Source organism: Ambystoma mexicanum, chromosome 9 (genome assembly GCF_040938575.1).
Source record: "Ambystoma mexicanum isolate Mex_15411 chromosome 9, UKY_AmexF1_1, whole genome shotgun sequence".
In the NCBI taxonomy this organism is placed as follows: domain Eukaryota; kingdom Metazoa; phylum Chordata; class Amphibia; order Caudata; family Ambystomatidae; genus Ambystoma; species Ambystoma mexicanum.
Genome location: NC_090931.1, coordinates 142160912 through 142173835, shown reverse-complemented (window position 1 = coordinate 142173835; position 12924 = coordinate 142160912). Strand labels below are relative to the sequence as shown.

General features: G+C 50.2%; 1 protein-coding gene across 1 annotated transcript in view; it reads left to right on the top strand.

The window, feature by feature from the left end:
* LOC138487766 (uncharacterized) overlaps positions 1–12590 on the top strand; it is a 263072-nt gene extending 250482 nt beyond the window's left edge. Inside the window, exons 11-12 of the mRNA XM_069614315.1 lie at positions 10323–10435; positions 12387–12590. Of these exons, the coding sequence (XP_069470416.1) occupies positions 10323–10435; positions 12387–12491 (218 nt within the window). The 3' untranslated portion in view covers positions 12492–12590. The remainder of the gene's footprint in view (positions 1–10322; positions 10436–12386) is intronic.
* Positions 12591–12924: the final 334 nt, after the last annotated feature.

Genomic DNA, 12924 nt, shown 5'->3' with positions numbered 1-12924 from the left:
AGCAATGCCCCTACAATTATGAATGACTTGATCCACTTGAAAGTCGAGTCACGACTTTTAAAGCCACAATCACTGGCACATTGTCAATATCTAAGTGGGGCGCAGTGAATACAGTTTGTCCTCATTTCTAGTAGATGTGTGTGCGCAGTAACAAGCAATTTCAAATACAAAATACAAAATAGCAGAACATCCATCAGCATAGCATGGCGTAAGAGGGAATGTCCACAGTTCATTCCAACACATTACGTGATACGAGAGATTTTCTTTTCATGTCATCAACAATCGTTTAGCGATCGACAGCTTCTTCTTGAAAACTCTCCCCCTCCCCCCATCACTTGCTGCGGTTCTGGGACCACCCTTGCCGAATCAGCCTAAATTCACCTTTAAACAGGTAACCGAGATTGAAGTTCAGACAATCATAAGGAGCATTTAACACACCGCTTGTTAGGCAGATGGCTCTCCCGCTAATATTATTAAAGACTATTGATTCCTTTTACCCTGGAGTACTAGGATTACCAACGCTTCCTCTTCTGAGTCATGCGTCAAGGAGGCATAGATCCCTTCACTCTTGAAAAAAGATCTTCTGGATCCAGCTATTGCCAGCAATTACTGGCCTATCACAAATGTTCTGTTTCTTCTGAAATCGGGGCTATAGCAAGCAGGATTCTGGGCTAAACAACAGACAGAGACTGCTCTACTGGACCTCCAGTCCAATATTGCAGGTGTTATCGACAATGCGCGCCTGATGCTGCTGGACATGTCAGTGGCTTTCGATGATCTTGTAGATCACACTTTGCTTACCAGGAGATTGATTGGGAGATGCTCTGAGAGTGGTCGCTGCATGGATCTACTCCTTTTTGGGGCCCCGGTCTGCGAGGGTCGCAGTGGGTGATTGTCAAGCTTCATCTACTCCCCTCACTTGCGCAGTGCCACAGGGCTCCTGTCTCTACCCGACTCTATGGGCCTCATTACGACCCTGGCGCTAAGCGAAAAACGATGGCGGTAAATGCTTACCGCCATCGTTTTCCGCCAGGTACGATCATGACCCGTGACCGTTAACTACGATGCCAATAGCGGCATCGTAGTTAACGCTGCCGCAAACAGCGCTAAGGGTGCGCGCACGCGACCGCCCACACCGTACTTAGCGCCATGGCGGAAAGGCACGCAAATGCCGACCCAAGCGGACATGCACCTAACGCCATCAATGAGGCCGCTAAGTACCTTACCGCCATGGTGCAAATAACGCCATCGCGAACCAACCGTAAAGGGCCAATTCAAGTGAATGCAGCTGCCACAGGTGCACAGAAACAGCACAGGTGAAGGCAATACAGACTCAGGGGAGTATAAAAAGAGCACACCCCACCCCTACCCACACCCAGTCACACTCCACAATGATGCCAATACGACTAGCAATGTTGGGGCTGGAGGACCTGATAGCAATGCATGTGCTACTACAACAGCAACAGCAACAACAACAACAACAGGCAGCACAGAGGAGACGCAGGAGGAGAAGGAGGGCAAGGCAGGCCCAGCAAGCCCCACCAGCACAGCCAGTGCCACCACGCAGGCAGCCCCCAATCCCACGCATCAGAGCCAATCCAAACAACCTCACTGCTGAGCAGATCCACACCCTGTACCGTTTGGACAGGGACACCATCACCGCCATCGTAGACATGACACACAACGACATCGTCAGCATGATAGAAAGTCCAACCGCCATCCCCCCCCTACTGAAGGTAGTGGCTGTACTCCACTTCCTGGCCACAGGCACCTACCAGCACACAGTGGGGCACCTGCATGGCATTTCACAACCATTATTCTCACGAACACTCATCCAAGTGCTCGATGCCCTCCTCAAGCACACAGACGACCACATCTCATTACCACGGACTGCCCAGGAGATTGCAAACACCAAAGTGGGTTTCCATGCACTAGCCAGCATACCCGGTTGCATTGGTGCCATCGACTGCACCCATGTGGAATTGGTGGTTCCACGTGCCATGGAGGTACCGTACCGCAACCGGAAACAGTTCCACTCTGTCAACGTGCAAATGGTCTGTGACTCCAACAAGATCATCACACATTGTTGTGCCCGATTCCCCGGATCAACCCATGATTCCATGGTCCTGAGGAACTCCACAATACCACGCTACATGGAGCGACATGCAGGCCCAAGATCCTGGCTACTCGGTGAGTGCGATGTCATGGAAGTGGGCATGGGAATGACGTACCAGTGCATACTCCACCTGGCTGAAAGGGGGGGGGGGATGATGCATACTCCACCTGGCTGAAAGGGGGGGGGGGATGATGCATACTCCACCTGGCTGAAAGGGGGGGGGGGATGATGCATACTCCACCTGGCTGTGAGTAACACAGAGAACGGATACAGAGGAAGGCCACTCACAATGCACAAAACCCCTCTGCATACATAGGGTGATGGCATGCAAAACAGGCCATGGCAGCAATGAGCATATACTGGTTGCATAGTGTGAATCAATTAGTGCATGTAGAAGTGAGCCAAGGTAACAGTTCCATGCCAGCCATGGTGGGACATCATGTTCCTGATCAGACAACATGACTGACACATACATTCTCGCCTACATACAGGTGATGCAGCCTACCCCCTGAAGAGGTGGCTCCTCACGCCAGTCCGGAACCCGCAGAACCAGCACGAGGAGGACTACAACCGTGCACATACACGTACTCGTGTGGTCATAGAGCAGACATTCGGCCTCCTGAAGGCACGATTCAGAAGCCTCAGCAGGTCTGGTGGGGCACTCCTGTATGGCCATGAGAAGGTGGCAAAGATCGTCATGGCATGTGTCATGCTGCACAATATGTGCGTCAGACGGAATGTGCCCCTGCCCCCTGACGCAGAACTGCAACCACCTGACGATGAGGATGAGGATGAGGAGGGTGCAGAAGGGGCGCCACCACATGGAGGAGGCGATGCACAGGAGGGGCGTGCCATGCGCCAAAGTATCATCAACCACTGCTTCTAGCACACACGGCTGGTGTTCATCGCATGGAGACTGCACTTGGGGCACTGTGTGACTCTGGGGCATGCACACTGAGGACTGGACACCAATAAAGCACACATACGCAATGAAAATGTCCACACATTTCCTTTTTTGAAACGAAAAAGTGTATTTGAACTATGAACTGTCGTGTCACTCCCCCTCCCACCTCCCACCTCCCCCCTGCACACCCCAACACACCCCCTCCCACCTCCCACCTCCCCCCTGCACACACACCCCCCCAAACTCCCCCCTTAACTCCCCAACACACCACCCCGCCACCCCCCTGCACACCCCAACACACCCACTCCCCCCTCCACCCTCCCCCCCCCTGGAATCCCAACAAAGGTGTGAGTTGGTCTGTGCAGCAGTGTCAGTAGTAGGATTCCTACACTGTCCGGCCACTATTGGCAGCCCCCTCCACTGGCCCCCGGGGCACCCCTGCCTGTGCTGCGGAGGTTCCTCCCCGATCGGCGGATGGGGCTGCTCGGTGTCGAGCTGGCAACCGAGGAGGATCCTGCCTGCTCATTTGGACGCATGGCCCGTATTGTCTGCACAAGGTCAGTGATGGCGTGCCGCACAGCAGCTAGTTCCGCGCAGATGTCCTTTGTGGACGACTCTATAGCTGCCTTCACAGTCTCAGCACATTTCTCCATTGCTGCACTTGACCCCCCACATTCTGCAACATGTTCTTCGAGCAGCGAGGAAAGTTGCTGCTGCCGGGTGGCAATCGCCTCCAGAGAATGGTTGGAATTCTGGCCCATGGCTAATGGCAGTGGTATTCCCATTGGGCTGATCTGCCCCTGCAGCGGGGATGGAGTGGCTGGCCAATCGTCATCCTCTGGCTGACCCTGTGTGGCATCCGCATGCGGGCTGCTTAGGGACAGGTAGGGGGAATGAGGGTGGCCTGTGGGGCTTCTGACATCACTCTCCTCAAAGATCCCTGCTTCGCTATCGGAGGAGGCAGCAATGGCAGCAGTCTCCCCAATTGTGCTGCTTGCAGCAGAGGCTGTGGCTTCTGTGGGCATGATTGGTGTGATGTCTGCTGCTGCTGCTGCTGCTGTACTGCCTGCTGGGGTGGCTGTCTGTGCCCTGTCCTGTTTCCCTTGCAGGGATTTTGCCTGCTGTGGTGTTTTCCTCGGGACGACAGAGGTGGAGGGTTGTGGCGTTGGCACAGTTGGCCTGGCCCTCTTGGTGGGTGTGGAGGCTGTGGTGTCCTCTTCCTCAAGGTCGGAATTTGAGCCTGTGGTGGGACAGAGGAGGGAGAGTGTTATTGATGGGTCTGCGGACATTGGCCGGGCATTGTGGCGACTGGCATCTCATCAGTTAGTACATGTGGCACATTTCATGCAGGGGAAAAAAGTTGTCTCCCTTTTGTGTGGAAGTAGCATGGAGGTATGTGGGTGCCTGCAGTTAGGGTGTGCGTGCTGCATGTGTACAGGGTGCAGATCGGATGTATCTGTGGGCAGTCTCCTGCTGATGTGTTGCATTCACACTATGGGCCAACATTGTACTTCACATGAATGGACTCAGGTGAGATTTGCATGCCTTGATTTGAGCCACCTACCTGCATCGCCCGATGTCGGGGCTCCTCTCTCCATTCCTCCTACTCCTTCAATGCTCTGCATTCCGATTGTGGAGGCACAGATTTCCTCCCATGGCTGCAATTTTATAGGGGACTCCGATCCTCCCCCAGTTGCCATTGCCAGGTTCATGTTGGCTGATAGTATGCTCCTGACTCTGAGCCGGAGATCGTCCCACCGCTTGCGGCACTGTTTGACATTGCGGGGTGTTGTTCCCACGGCACTGACCCGCTGAGCTACCAGTGCCCATATGGCCTTCTTCTTGGATATGGCCGGTCTTGTCAGTTGGTTGGAGAATACCACTGCAGCGTTCTCCTGGAGGGTCTCCGCTAGAATGGTAAGCTCCTCTCTGGAGAAGCGGTCTTGCCGCTGGCGGTCACAGGCTTTTTTCAAAACTTTAGGCATCTTCCTGCAGGTAGAAGGTTGAAGACGGTATTGGCGGGGTCTCAGGCTCGGATGTCCAGTGGTTTCGGAGGATGGCAATGGATTGTGTTTTTAAAGATGGCCGCCGTGCTCTTTCCCGTTCCGCCGCGGTGACGCTACTTCCGGTTCCGCTTATCTACGGTCACCGCTAATTGCGGTGACCGCTAACTACGGTCACCGCTATGTACGGCGGTGGCGGTGGTGCACCTTGCGCCGCATACGATGCCGGTAGGTGCCGTTTTGGGGGCATTACCGCCATGGCGCTGTTTACATTACCGCCATGGCGTAATGCTCGTGCGCGATGGGTCCTAATGTGGCGCACTTTACGCCATCGTCCCACGGCGTTAACGTTCATTACGCCATGGCGGTAATGACGGCGGATTACCGCAAGGGTCGTAATGAGGCCCATTACACAATGCCTTTATTCAACCTTCTAGACAACCTGGGGGTCTGCTACACAAATTATGGGTGCCCAGTGGTATTTTCGAATAGAAATTACCAAAAACCTTTTTCAACGAATCCAAAATACCAAAAAACACTGATTTTGTATTTATTTTTGTTGTATATAGGGGTGGGGTAAGGGAGTAAAATGGGTGGGGAGGGGTGATGGGTGGGGTTATAGACATAGAGAAACAGGTGGCTTGGGGTTAGGGGACCCACCGCAAATATAAAAACAAACATTCTCTATTTGGTTCAGTATTTAAGATTTGTTAAAAATGTTTTCAATAAAACATTTTTCGAAAAAAATCACATAGTTCCAAATTATGCAGACGACACTCGGATTTTACCGGATTTATCAGGAGATTATGCACAGGACTATTTGGCCATTAATACCGTTTAATCGTCAATCCAGTCTTGGATGGCATTGAACTCCCTAGCACTCAATAATAATACTGAACTGCTAGAACAGAGCTCTGATTGCCTCAGCCCTTATCAATGCCAAGTTGGACAGTCTTCTCATTGGCACGTCTTCCGCTAATCTGAATAAACTGCAGATTACCCAGAAAGGGAATGTTCTTGCTGTCCGAGGACTTGCTAAACAGGACCATAATACCTTGGCCCGACGCGACCTCCATTGGCTGCCGGTTAAACATATAATCTGTCATAAAGCCCTCACCCTGACTCACAAATGTCTTGCTGGAAATGCCTCTCGATATCTTGTCGATTGCTTATTCGCTCCAACAACAGTAATCTTTTTTTCCATATATGGTACAAATTGCAAAACATATGGGGGGGGTTCGATTTTCTTCCTGGGCCCCTAAGGCGTGGAATGAGTTGCAAGCCTCATTAAGAACTATATCTTACTTGAACAAATGTAAAATAGCGGTGAAGACTCACCTTAACAGAGGAGTTGACTAGTTGGATGCCCCTTTCTTCTTCACTGGTACCTAGTTAAGTTCATGTTATGCCGTCTTGTCACTGTTTGATTTGCGCTCTGAGGCCTTTGGCCGTGCAGCACATTATACATAATAAAGAGATGGATTTCACGTTATTGGAGACATCTAAACATTTGCATAATTTGAGAAAGAGTGCATTAATGATGCCTATTAGTTACATGTTGATGCTTAAAACCTGTGCAAGTTAGGGTTTGCACACTATTACATTAAGCATAGTAAAAACATAAAGTTAGCCAGCATGAACTGAAGTCTTTCTACCATGTCTATTCTCAATGTAATAGTTTGCATAGCCTAACGTGTATCCATGTTTAAGCTTTGCAGTGTATTTGCTGGGTGTATGCACATTATTTAAATCCACTTTGTGACTGTATAGCTCGTTCTAGGATGGAGAAAAAGAAATGTCCTTGTATGCAGCCCCTTTGGAAGTACCACCTTCTAGTTTACAGTGGGTTCTGAGGTCAATATCTCAAAACTCGCTGTAGATTGACAGAGTATTTGAAATAATGGGCCTCATTACAAGTTTGGCGGTAGCCTTGCCGGTAAAACCGCCAGGCTGCCGCCAAACGTGAATTTTTCCAATGCCCAGGAATGGGCAATTATCGGGCTATTACAACCCCGGCAGACCCGGTAATCGCCCATTCCCGGGCACCAGAGAATATTCTTCCCTATTCCCATTGAGCCCCACAGGGCTCAATGGGAATGGGGAAGTCTGATGCACCGGTACCATTCGTGAATGGTGCTGGTGCATCCGACATGCTCTGCTCGCGGTGCCGGTCCGCCTGCCAGCTCAGACCTGGCGTGCGCAACGGCACCAGCGAGCAGAACTCATAGTTTGCCGGTACCGTAACAACGGTACCGGCAAGCTTACCGGTATCGTTGTTACTGTACCGGCAAATTTGTAATGAGGCCCAATGTCTATAAACCAAATACATTCATTGTATTGCTAAACGTGTTTAAGTTAGGGTGTGCACACTTTGATGTTATGCATGGACAAAGTAAAAAGACATCGGCTCACTGCGGGGATTGGACATATTTTTACTATGCCTGCTTAATGTAAAAGTGTAAGTACCCTACCTTTTTTTCCCCAACCCCCCTCACCTCCAATACCCTTTCTTACCTACTACACATGCAAGACCTGGGCACACAGCTCCTACGTCGTCTCTACAGCTGGTGAACTTCCGCCTTATACATGGGATCCCTCTGGCCATTGGATTCCATGGCAGCCGTGATCTTCCTATTGCATGCAATGGCTGGCAGGGTTTCCACATCCATGGGCTGAAAAGAGTGTGCATCATGACATTGGACTCAGTGGCTTCGATGATGGTGGCTAATAAGTCGTCACTGGACCCCTCACCACCCCAGCCCCACTGGTACAATTTCTAATGTTTTACAGCAACATTTGTGTGTGTCAGCTGTTCAAGATTTATGTTAACCGGTAAAGCCGATCTATGGAAAAAATCATAGCCATCTTGTGTGATCATCGGATACATTTTTATATTTTGGCATTAAACCCTATTGATAAACATGTTACAGTGTACATTGTTTTCTTGAACTCTAGGGAACAATGTTTAATCGTTAAGCACTCCCCTACAAAGTATGTAGCTGTGTTTGACTACATAGGTGGTCTAAGTCAAGTGTTTTGTTTTGCTCTGGGTGCTAATTTAGAACTCATTTCTCAATCAGGGAGGCCCTTTCCCAATGTGTCTTCCCATTTGTCTTACGTTTACATTATTGGACTGTGGTTGGCTGGTGAAAGACACTTAAACATAGTAAAGTACTTTTTCTATATTGCTTGGACGGGATGTATTTTGGCTCCTTAAAACAGATTGTGGTTATGAGAATGGACCATGCACTGTGCTTTCAAGTCAAACTCCTCATCTTTCATAACAGCACACCTAGCTATAATGTAAAATGTTCAGTCGTGGTATGTAGCAAATTATTCTGAATTAGTACCTGGCACGCGCAGCTGAACAGGAATACTGTGTGGTGATTGGCTCATTTGCGAGCCATACCACACGGTATTCCCATCCACGCCGTGCGTGCCGGCTACTCTGTTCCCGGCGGGGGGCGTGGCAGCCCCTCAGCCAATACGGAGGCTCGAAACGGGGCAATCCCCGCTCTGAGCCTCCCCATGGCTGGAGGCTTCCATCGTCCCCCGCCGGGGACTCAGATAAGAATTATTTTTTTTCCCACCCTCCTCCAAGCTCCCACCCCACCCAGCTTACCTTCTATCCTGTGATCTCTGGTGTGGGACGATGGAAGGCTCCAGCCGTGTGGAGACTCGGAGCGGGGCCATCCCCGCTCCAAGCCTCCACACGGCTGGAGGCTTCCATCATCCCCCGCCGGAGACCGCGGTATGTTTTCCTCCCCATCCCCTCCCTTCTGCCCTCCCGACCCCACTTACCTTCTTTTTTCTTCTGCTCTTGGAAGCGAACGCGCTGGGAACACTTCTGTTCCCAGAGTGTCCGCTCCTGATGGCCGCCATGGAAAGGGAAAACGGACTACTAAAAAAAGCAATTAGTACCCCGGTCTAACGGGCCGGGGTACTAATGGCAATAAGCCCCTCGGTGGGTGGCCAATACCGCCCGAGGTAATGCCCCCGGGGCACCGTTAAGGCCCTCGCTTCGCTCGGGCCTATAACTCGCCCCGGGGGCATTACCTGGGGTGGTATTGGCCCGCCACCTCGGGGCTTATTGCCACAATCTGTTTGCTTTAGTTGGCCTTTGCTCTTTCACAAATATTGTGCACATTCCAAACTAGCTAAAAAAAGTCGTGGCTTGGTCAAATAATTGCAACAAATCTCGTATGTCCCACCTAAAATGGACACGGAGCTTGTTCTCACCATTTCAACTTGTGGCATTGCAGTGTTGAGCACAATCAATGTGGTGCATTTGCGCCGCTCGATAATGTGCTCGCCGAATTCATTACAAAACTGTAAAACATGAGTGAGTTTTTGTATGGTTATCCAATACTTTGTAGGATCATCCAAACCATTGATTTACTATGAACAGGACGGATTGATAAATATATCTGCTATATTTTTTTGACTCCTTCTTGGTAGGGTATTGTTTATTTATATAGCGTCTATACACAGGAAAGTGTTTCAAAGCGCTCAAGGAGGGTGAGAACACAGGGAAAAAATAAACATTCGTTCAGAGCCCTGGCAATTCTGAGATGATAATAGTCTGCACAGGCAGAGTAAGTGCGTAAAAAATACATTTAACAGTTTGGGAGACAGCAAATAGGTCTGTCAGCTATTCTGCAGTTTTACAGTGCAATTCTGTGGTGTAGACAAGGGCGAAAAGACAAATGATCTTCAGGCGCGTTGCGTACGATCGAGCAAGTGCACAGAGGGTCACAGGGAGGGGGACGATCAAGTGCACCCGGTTGGTTGAGACCGGGTTAAGTGCAGAGTGAGCCACTCTCTTGGGTTCATTTCTCAGTGCATTGAGTGTTGGTGGGGTGTAGGGCCCGGAGGCAAGGTCGAGAGAGGACTTGCAGGGGTGCCGGGGCCGAGTGAGACTCTGAGGTACACCTGGTGGCCAGTCAGCATGCTGTAAGGAAGAGGAGGAAGGGAGGGAGAAAAACAGAGAACTGGGTTAGCATTTAAGGAGATACGGCTCAAGACGGAGGGCTGCAGGGAGGCTATTCCAGAGGGAGGGACCTGCTGAGGATAAGAATCTCCCTCCAAATCTCTGCTTGGAGAACCGGCTCACTCGCAGAAGGTTGGAGGTAGGTGATTGGAGGGCTTGTGAGGGACAATATTGAGGTAGGCAATGTTGCAGGCAGGTAGTGTTCTTCCTTTGCAAGTTAATTCAGAAAGTGAGTAATGCTTCTGTGCTGCATGGATATATTCAGCGTATTTTGCATTTGATGCACTGATTGCACGATTTCTATTGCAGGTTGCATGCTGGACATTCTTATCTACGAGTATTTAAATGTTCAGAAACAGCAGGAGGCCACTTTGGAAAATGCTCCCATTGCTCACTTTCATCAGACAGCCTTCCAGGAGTTGGTAGGTATTTTTTTGCACACAATATGTCTGCCCCTTTTTCAAACACAGCCGATTCCAATGTCCTTGGTGTTATCCTTTTTTGGTGCAGACCTTAAAGTCAGTTGTAACCCCTCAATGTTGTTGCACTACTTTCAGTGGAGCCAGGCATTAACCTTGGTTATTGGGCCGCAAGTGCCTAAGGACAGTGAGGCTGCATACAGAGTGTAACCTCAGCAGGGTTCATTCACAGAATGTGCCACTCAGCGTATGATAACCCAGATCAAACGTAAACGTTTTAGATGCATTTTATTAAACTGCTTAAACTATTTTTCTGGTACACATTAGCTGCGGCTGCATGTTTTTTTAATCCAAACAGATTTACATTTATTGCCTGTATCAGCAGCTGAAAGATCCTTTACTTTTCAATAAGGCAGGGGGCTGGTATTAATGGGTATGAAAGTGTATGCCCATTTATTATAAGGAGTAATAAAAAAAACGACCATATGTTAAAAGTGTATTTTAAGTCACCACAGAGTTCTGTGACCTAATAAAGAAACTCGGCCGAACTCTATCTAGTTACAGAACTCCCCAGTGACTTGTATTATCCTTATAACGTACTGCAGGTAGTGTCTTATCAGTGGCGTGTTAGGGAGTGGCTTGGAGCGGCACATGCTACCCCTGGAATCTGATTGGCCAGCCCAGGGACACCGGTGAGAGGCAGCTTTCATGGTGCTCTGGTGAGAGGCGGCATTCATGGTGCACTGGTGAGAGGCAGCTTTCATGGTGCACTGGTGAGAGGCAGTTTTCAGGGTGCGCTGGTGAGAGGCAGTGTTCATGGTGCACTGGTGAGAGGCAGTGTTCATGATGCACTGGTGAGAGGCAGTGTTCATGGTGCACTGGTGAGAGGCAGCGTTCATGGTGCACTGGTGAGAGGCAGCGTTCATGGTGCACTGGTGAGAGGAAGCGTTCATGGTGCACTGGTGAGAGGCAGTTTTCATGATGCACTGGTGAGAGGCAGCTTTCATGGTGCACTGGTGAGAGGCAGCGTTCATGGTGCACTGGTGAGAGGAAGCGTTCATGGTGCACTGGTGAGAGGCAGTTTTCATGATGCACTGGTGAGAGGCAGCGTTCATGGTGCACTGGTGAGAGGCAGTGTTCATGGTGCACTGGCAGCGTTCATGGTGCACTGGTGAGAGGCAGCGTTCATGGTGCACTGGTGAGAGGCAGCGCTCATGGTGCACAGGTGAGAGGCAGCGTTCATGGTGCACTGGTGAGAGACAGCTTTCATGTACACTGCATTTTAGCAGTCGCAAGAAGATGGGTACGGAAGTCAAGCTGTCATAGTAAGGGGATGCTAGCAAATTTAGGAAGGATGTATGTGAATATGCCATATCTAGACTTGCAGAGGTAAACGCTCTGGCTTTTCTCGCCTGCACCCCCCTTGCCCCAGCCCGCTCACTACTTCCACCTCCTCCAACTACCCCCTCACTATCCCAGCCCCACTTACCTGCAGCCGCCTCATGCCTCGCCGGCTCCAGGAACTCTTGCTGTCCCGCCCATTCTCCTCCGTGGCAATGGCCGAATTTTGAAAGGGAGAAAGGACTGCATGTAGTTCCCTTCCACCTATGTCTATAGATGCCATTTTGCTTTGTACTTTTTTCTAAGTTGGGGAACATCAGCCGCTCCATTTCTCAAAGTCCCTCTCCTGATTTTCCCTCCTCTCCCCTGTAAAGCATGCCGGGTTACTAATAGCTCTACACCCCTCAGAGGTCGTCGTTATCGCTGAGGTAATGACACGGGGCCCACGTTGAGGCCCTTGCATCGCTTAGGCCTGTAACGCGGGCCCCGGGTCATTACCTGACTGGTAATGCCCGCACACATCGGGATATATTGCTTAAGAATTGGTATTGCAGCATTCCGCTGTGGAATTTGCATCTCTCGGTAGTAACTGGGCCCTGTCCGTGTCTTGCAGGCGTTGGACGTTCTCTTGACGGAGCTTACGAAGATGATGGATGAAGACATGGAAGATCTCTTCGAATACGAGAGAAACATGGAGCTTGGAGACTTCCATGACTAATCTCATTATTGGCATCCAGGAACTGAGAGTTTTGCATATACTGTGAATAATAAAAGAAACATGAGTTAAATGAATGCTCATTTACGCTACCTCAAAGAAGACCCTGAGAATGCTTGATTTTTCCATGATCCTTGTGCCTGGTTCACAAGAACCATGGTAAATGGGGAGAACACAGCAGCTGCCCTAAAAAGACATTCCTTTTCTGTTAGAGCATGTTTTTAAAGAAAGAAAACAGTGGGCCTCATTCAGACCCTTCCGGTCCGGAAACAATGGTGCCTGAAAGTTTACCAGCACTGTTGTTTCCGTACCGGCATATTACAGGTCTGCCTGCCGGGTAGAGCGGCCACGGTAGGTGGACTGTTCACGGAAGCACCGGCAGTGTTAGCAACAGGGCCAGTGGTTCTCTTGTTTCCACTCCCATAAAGTCCTATGG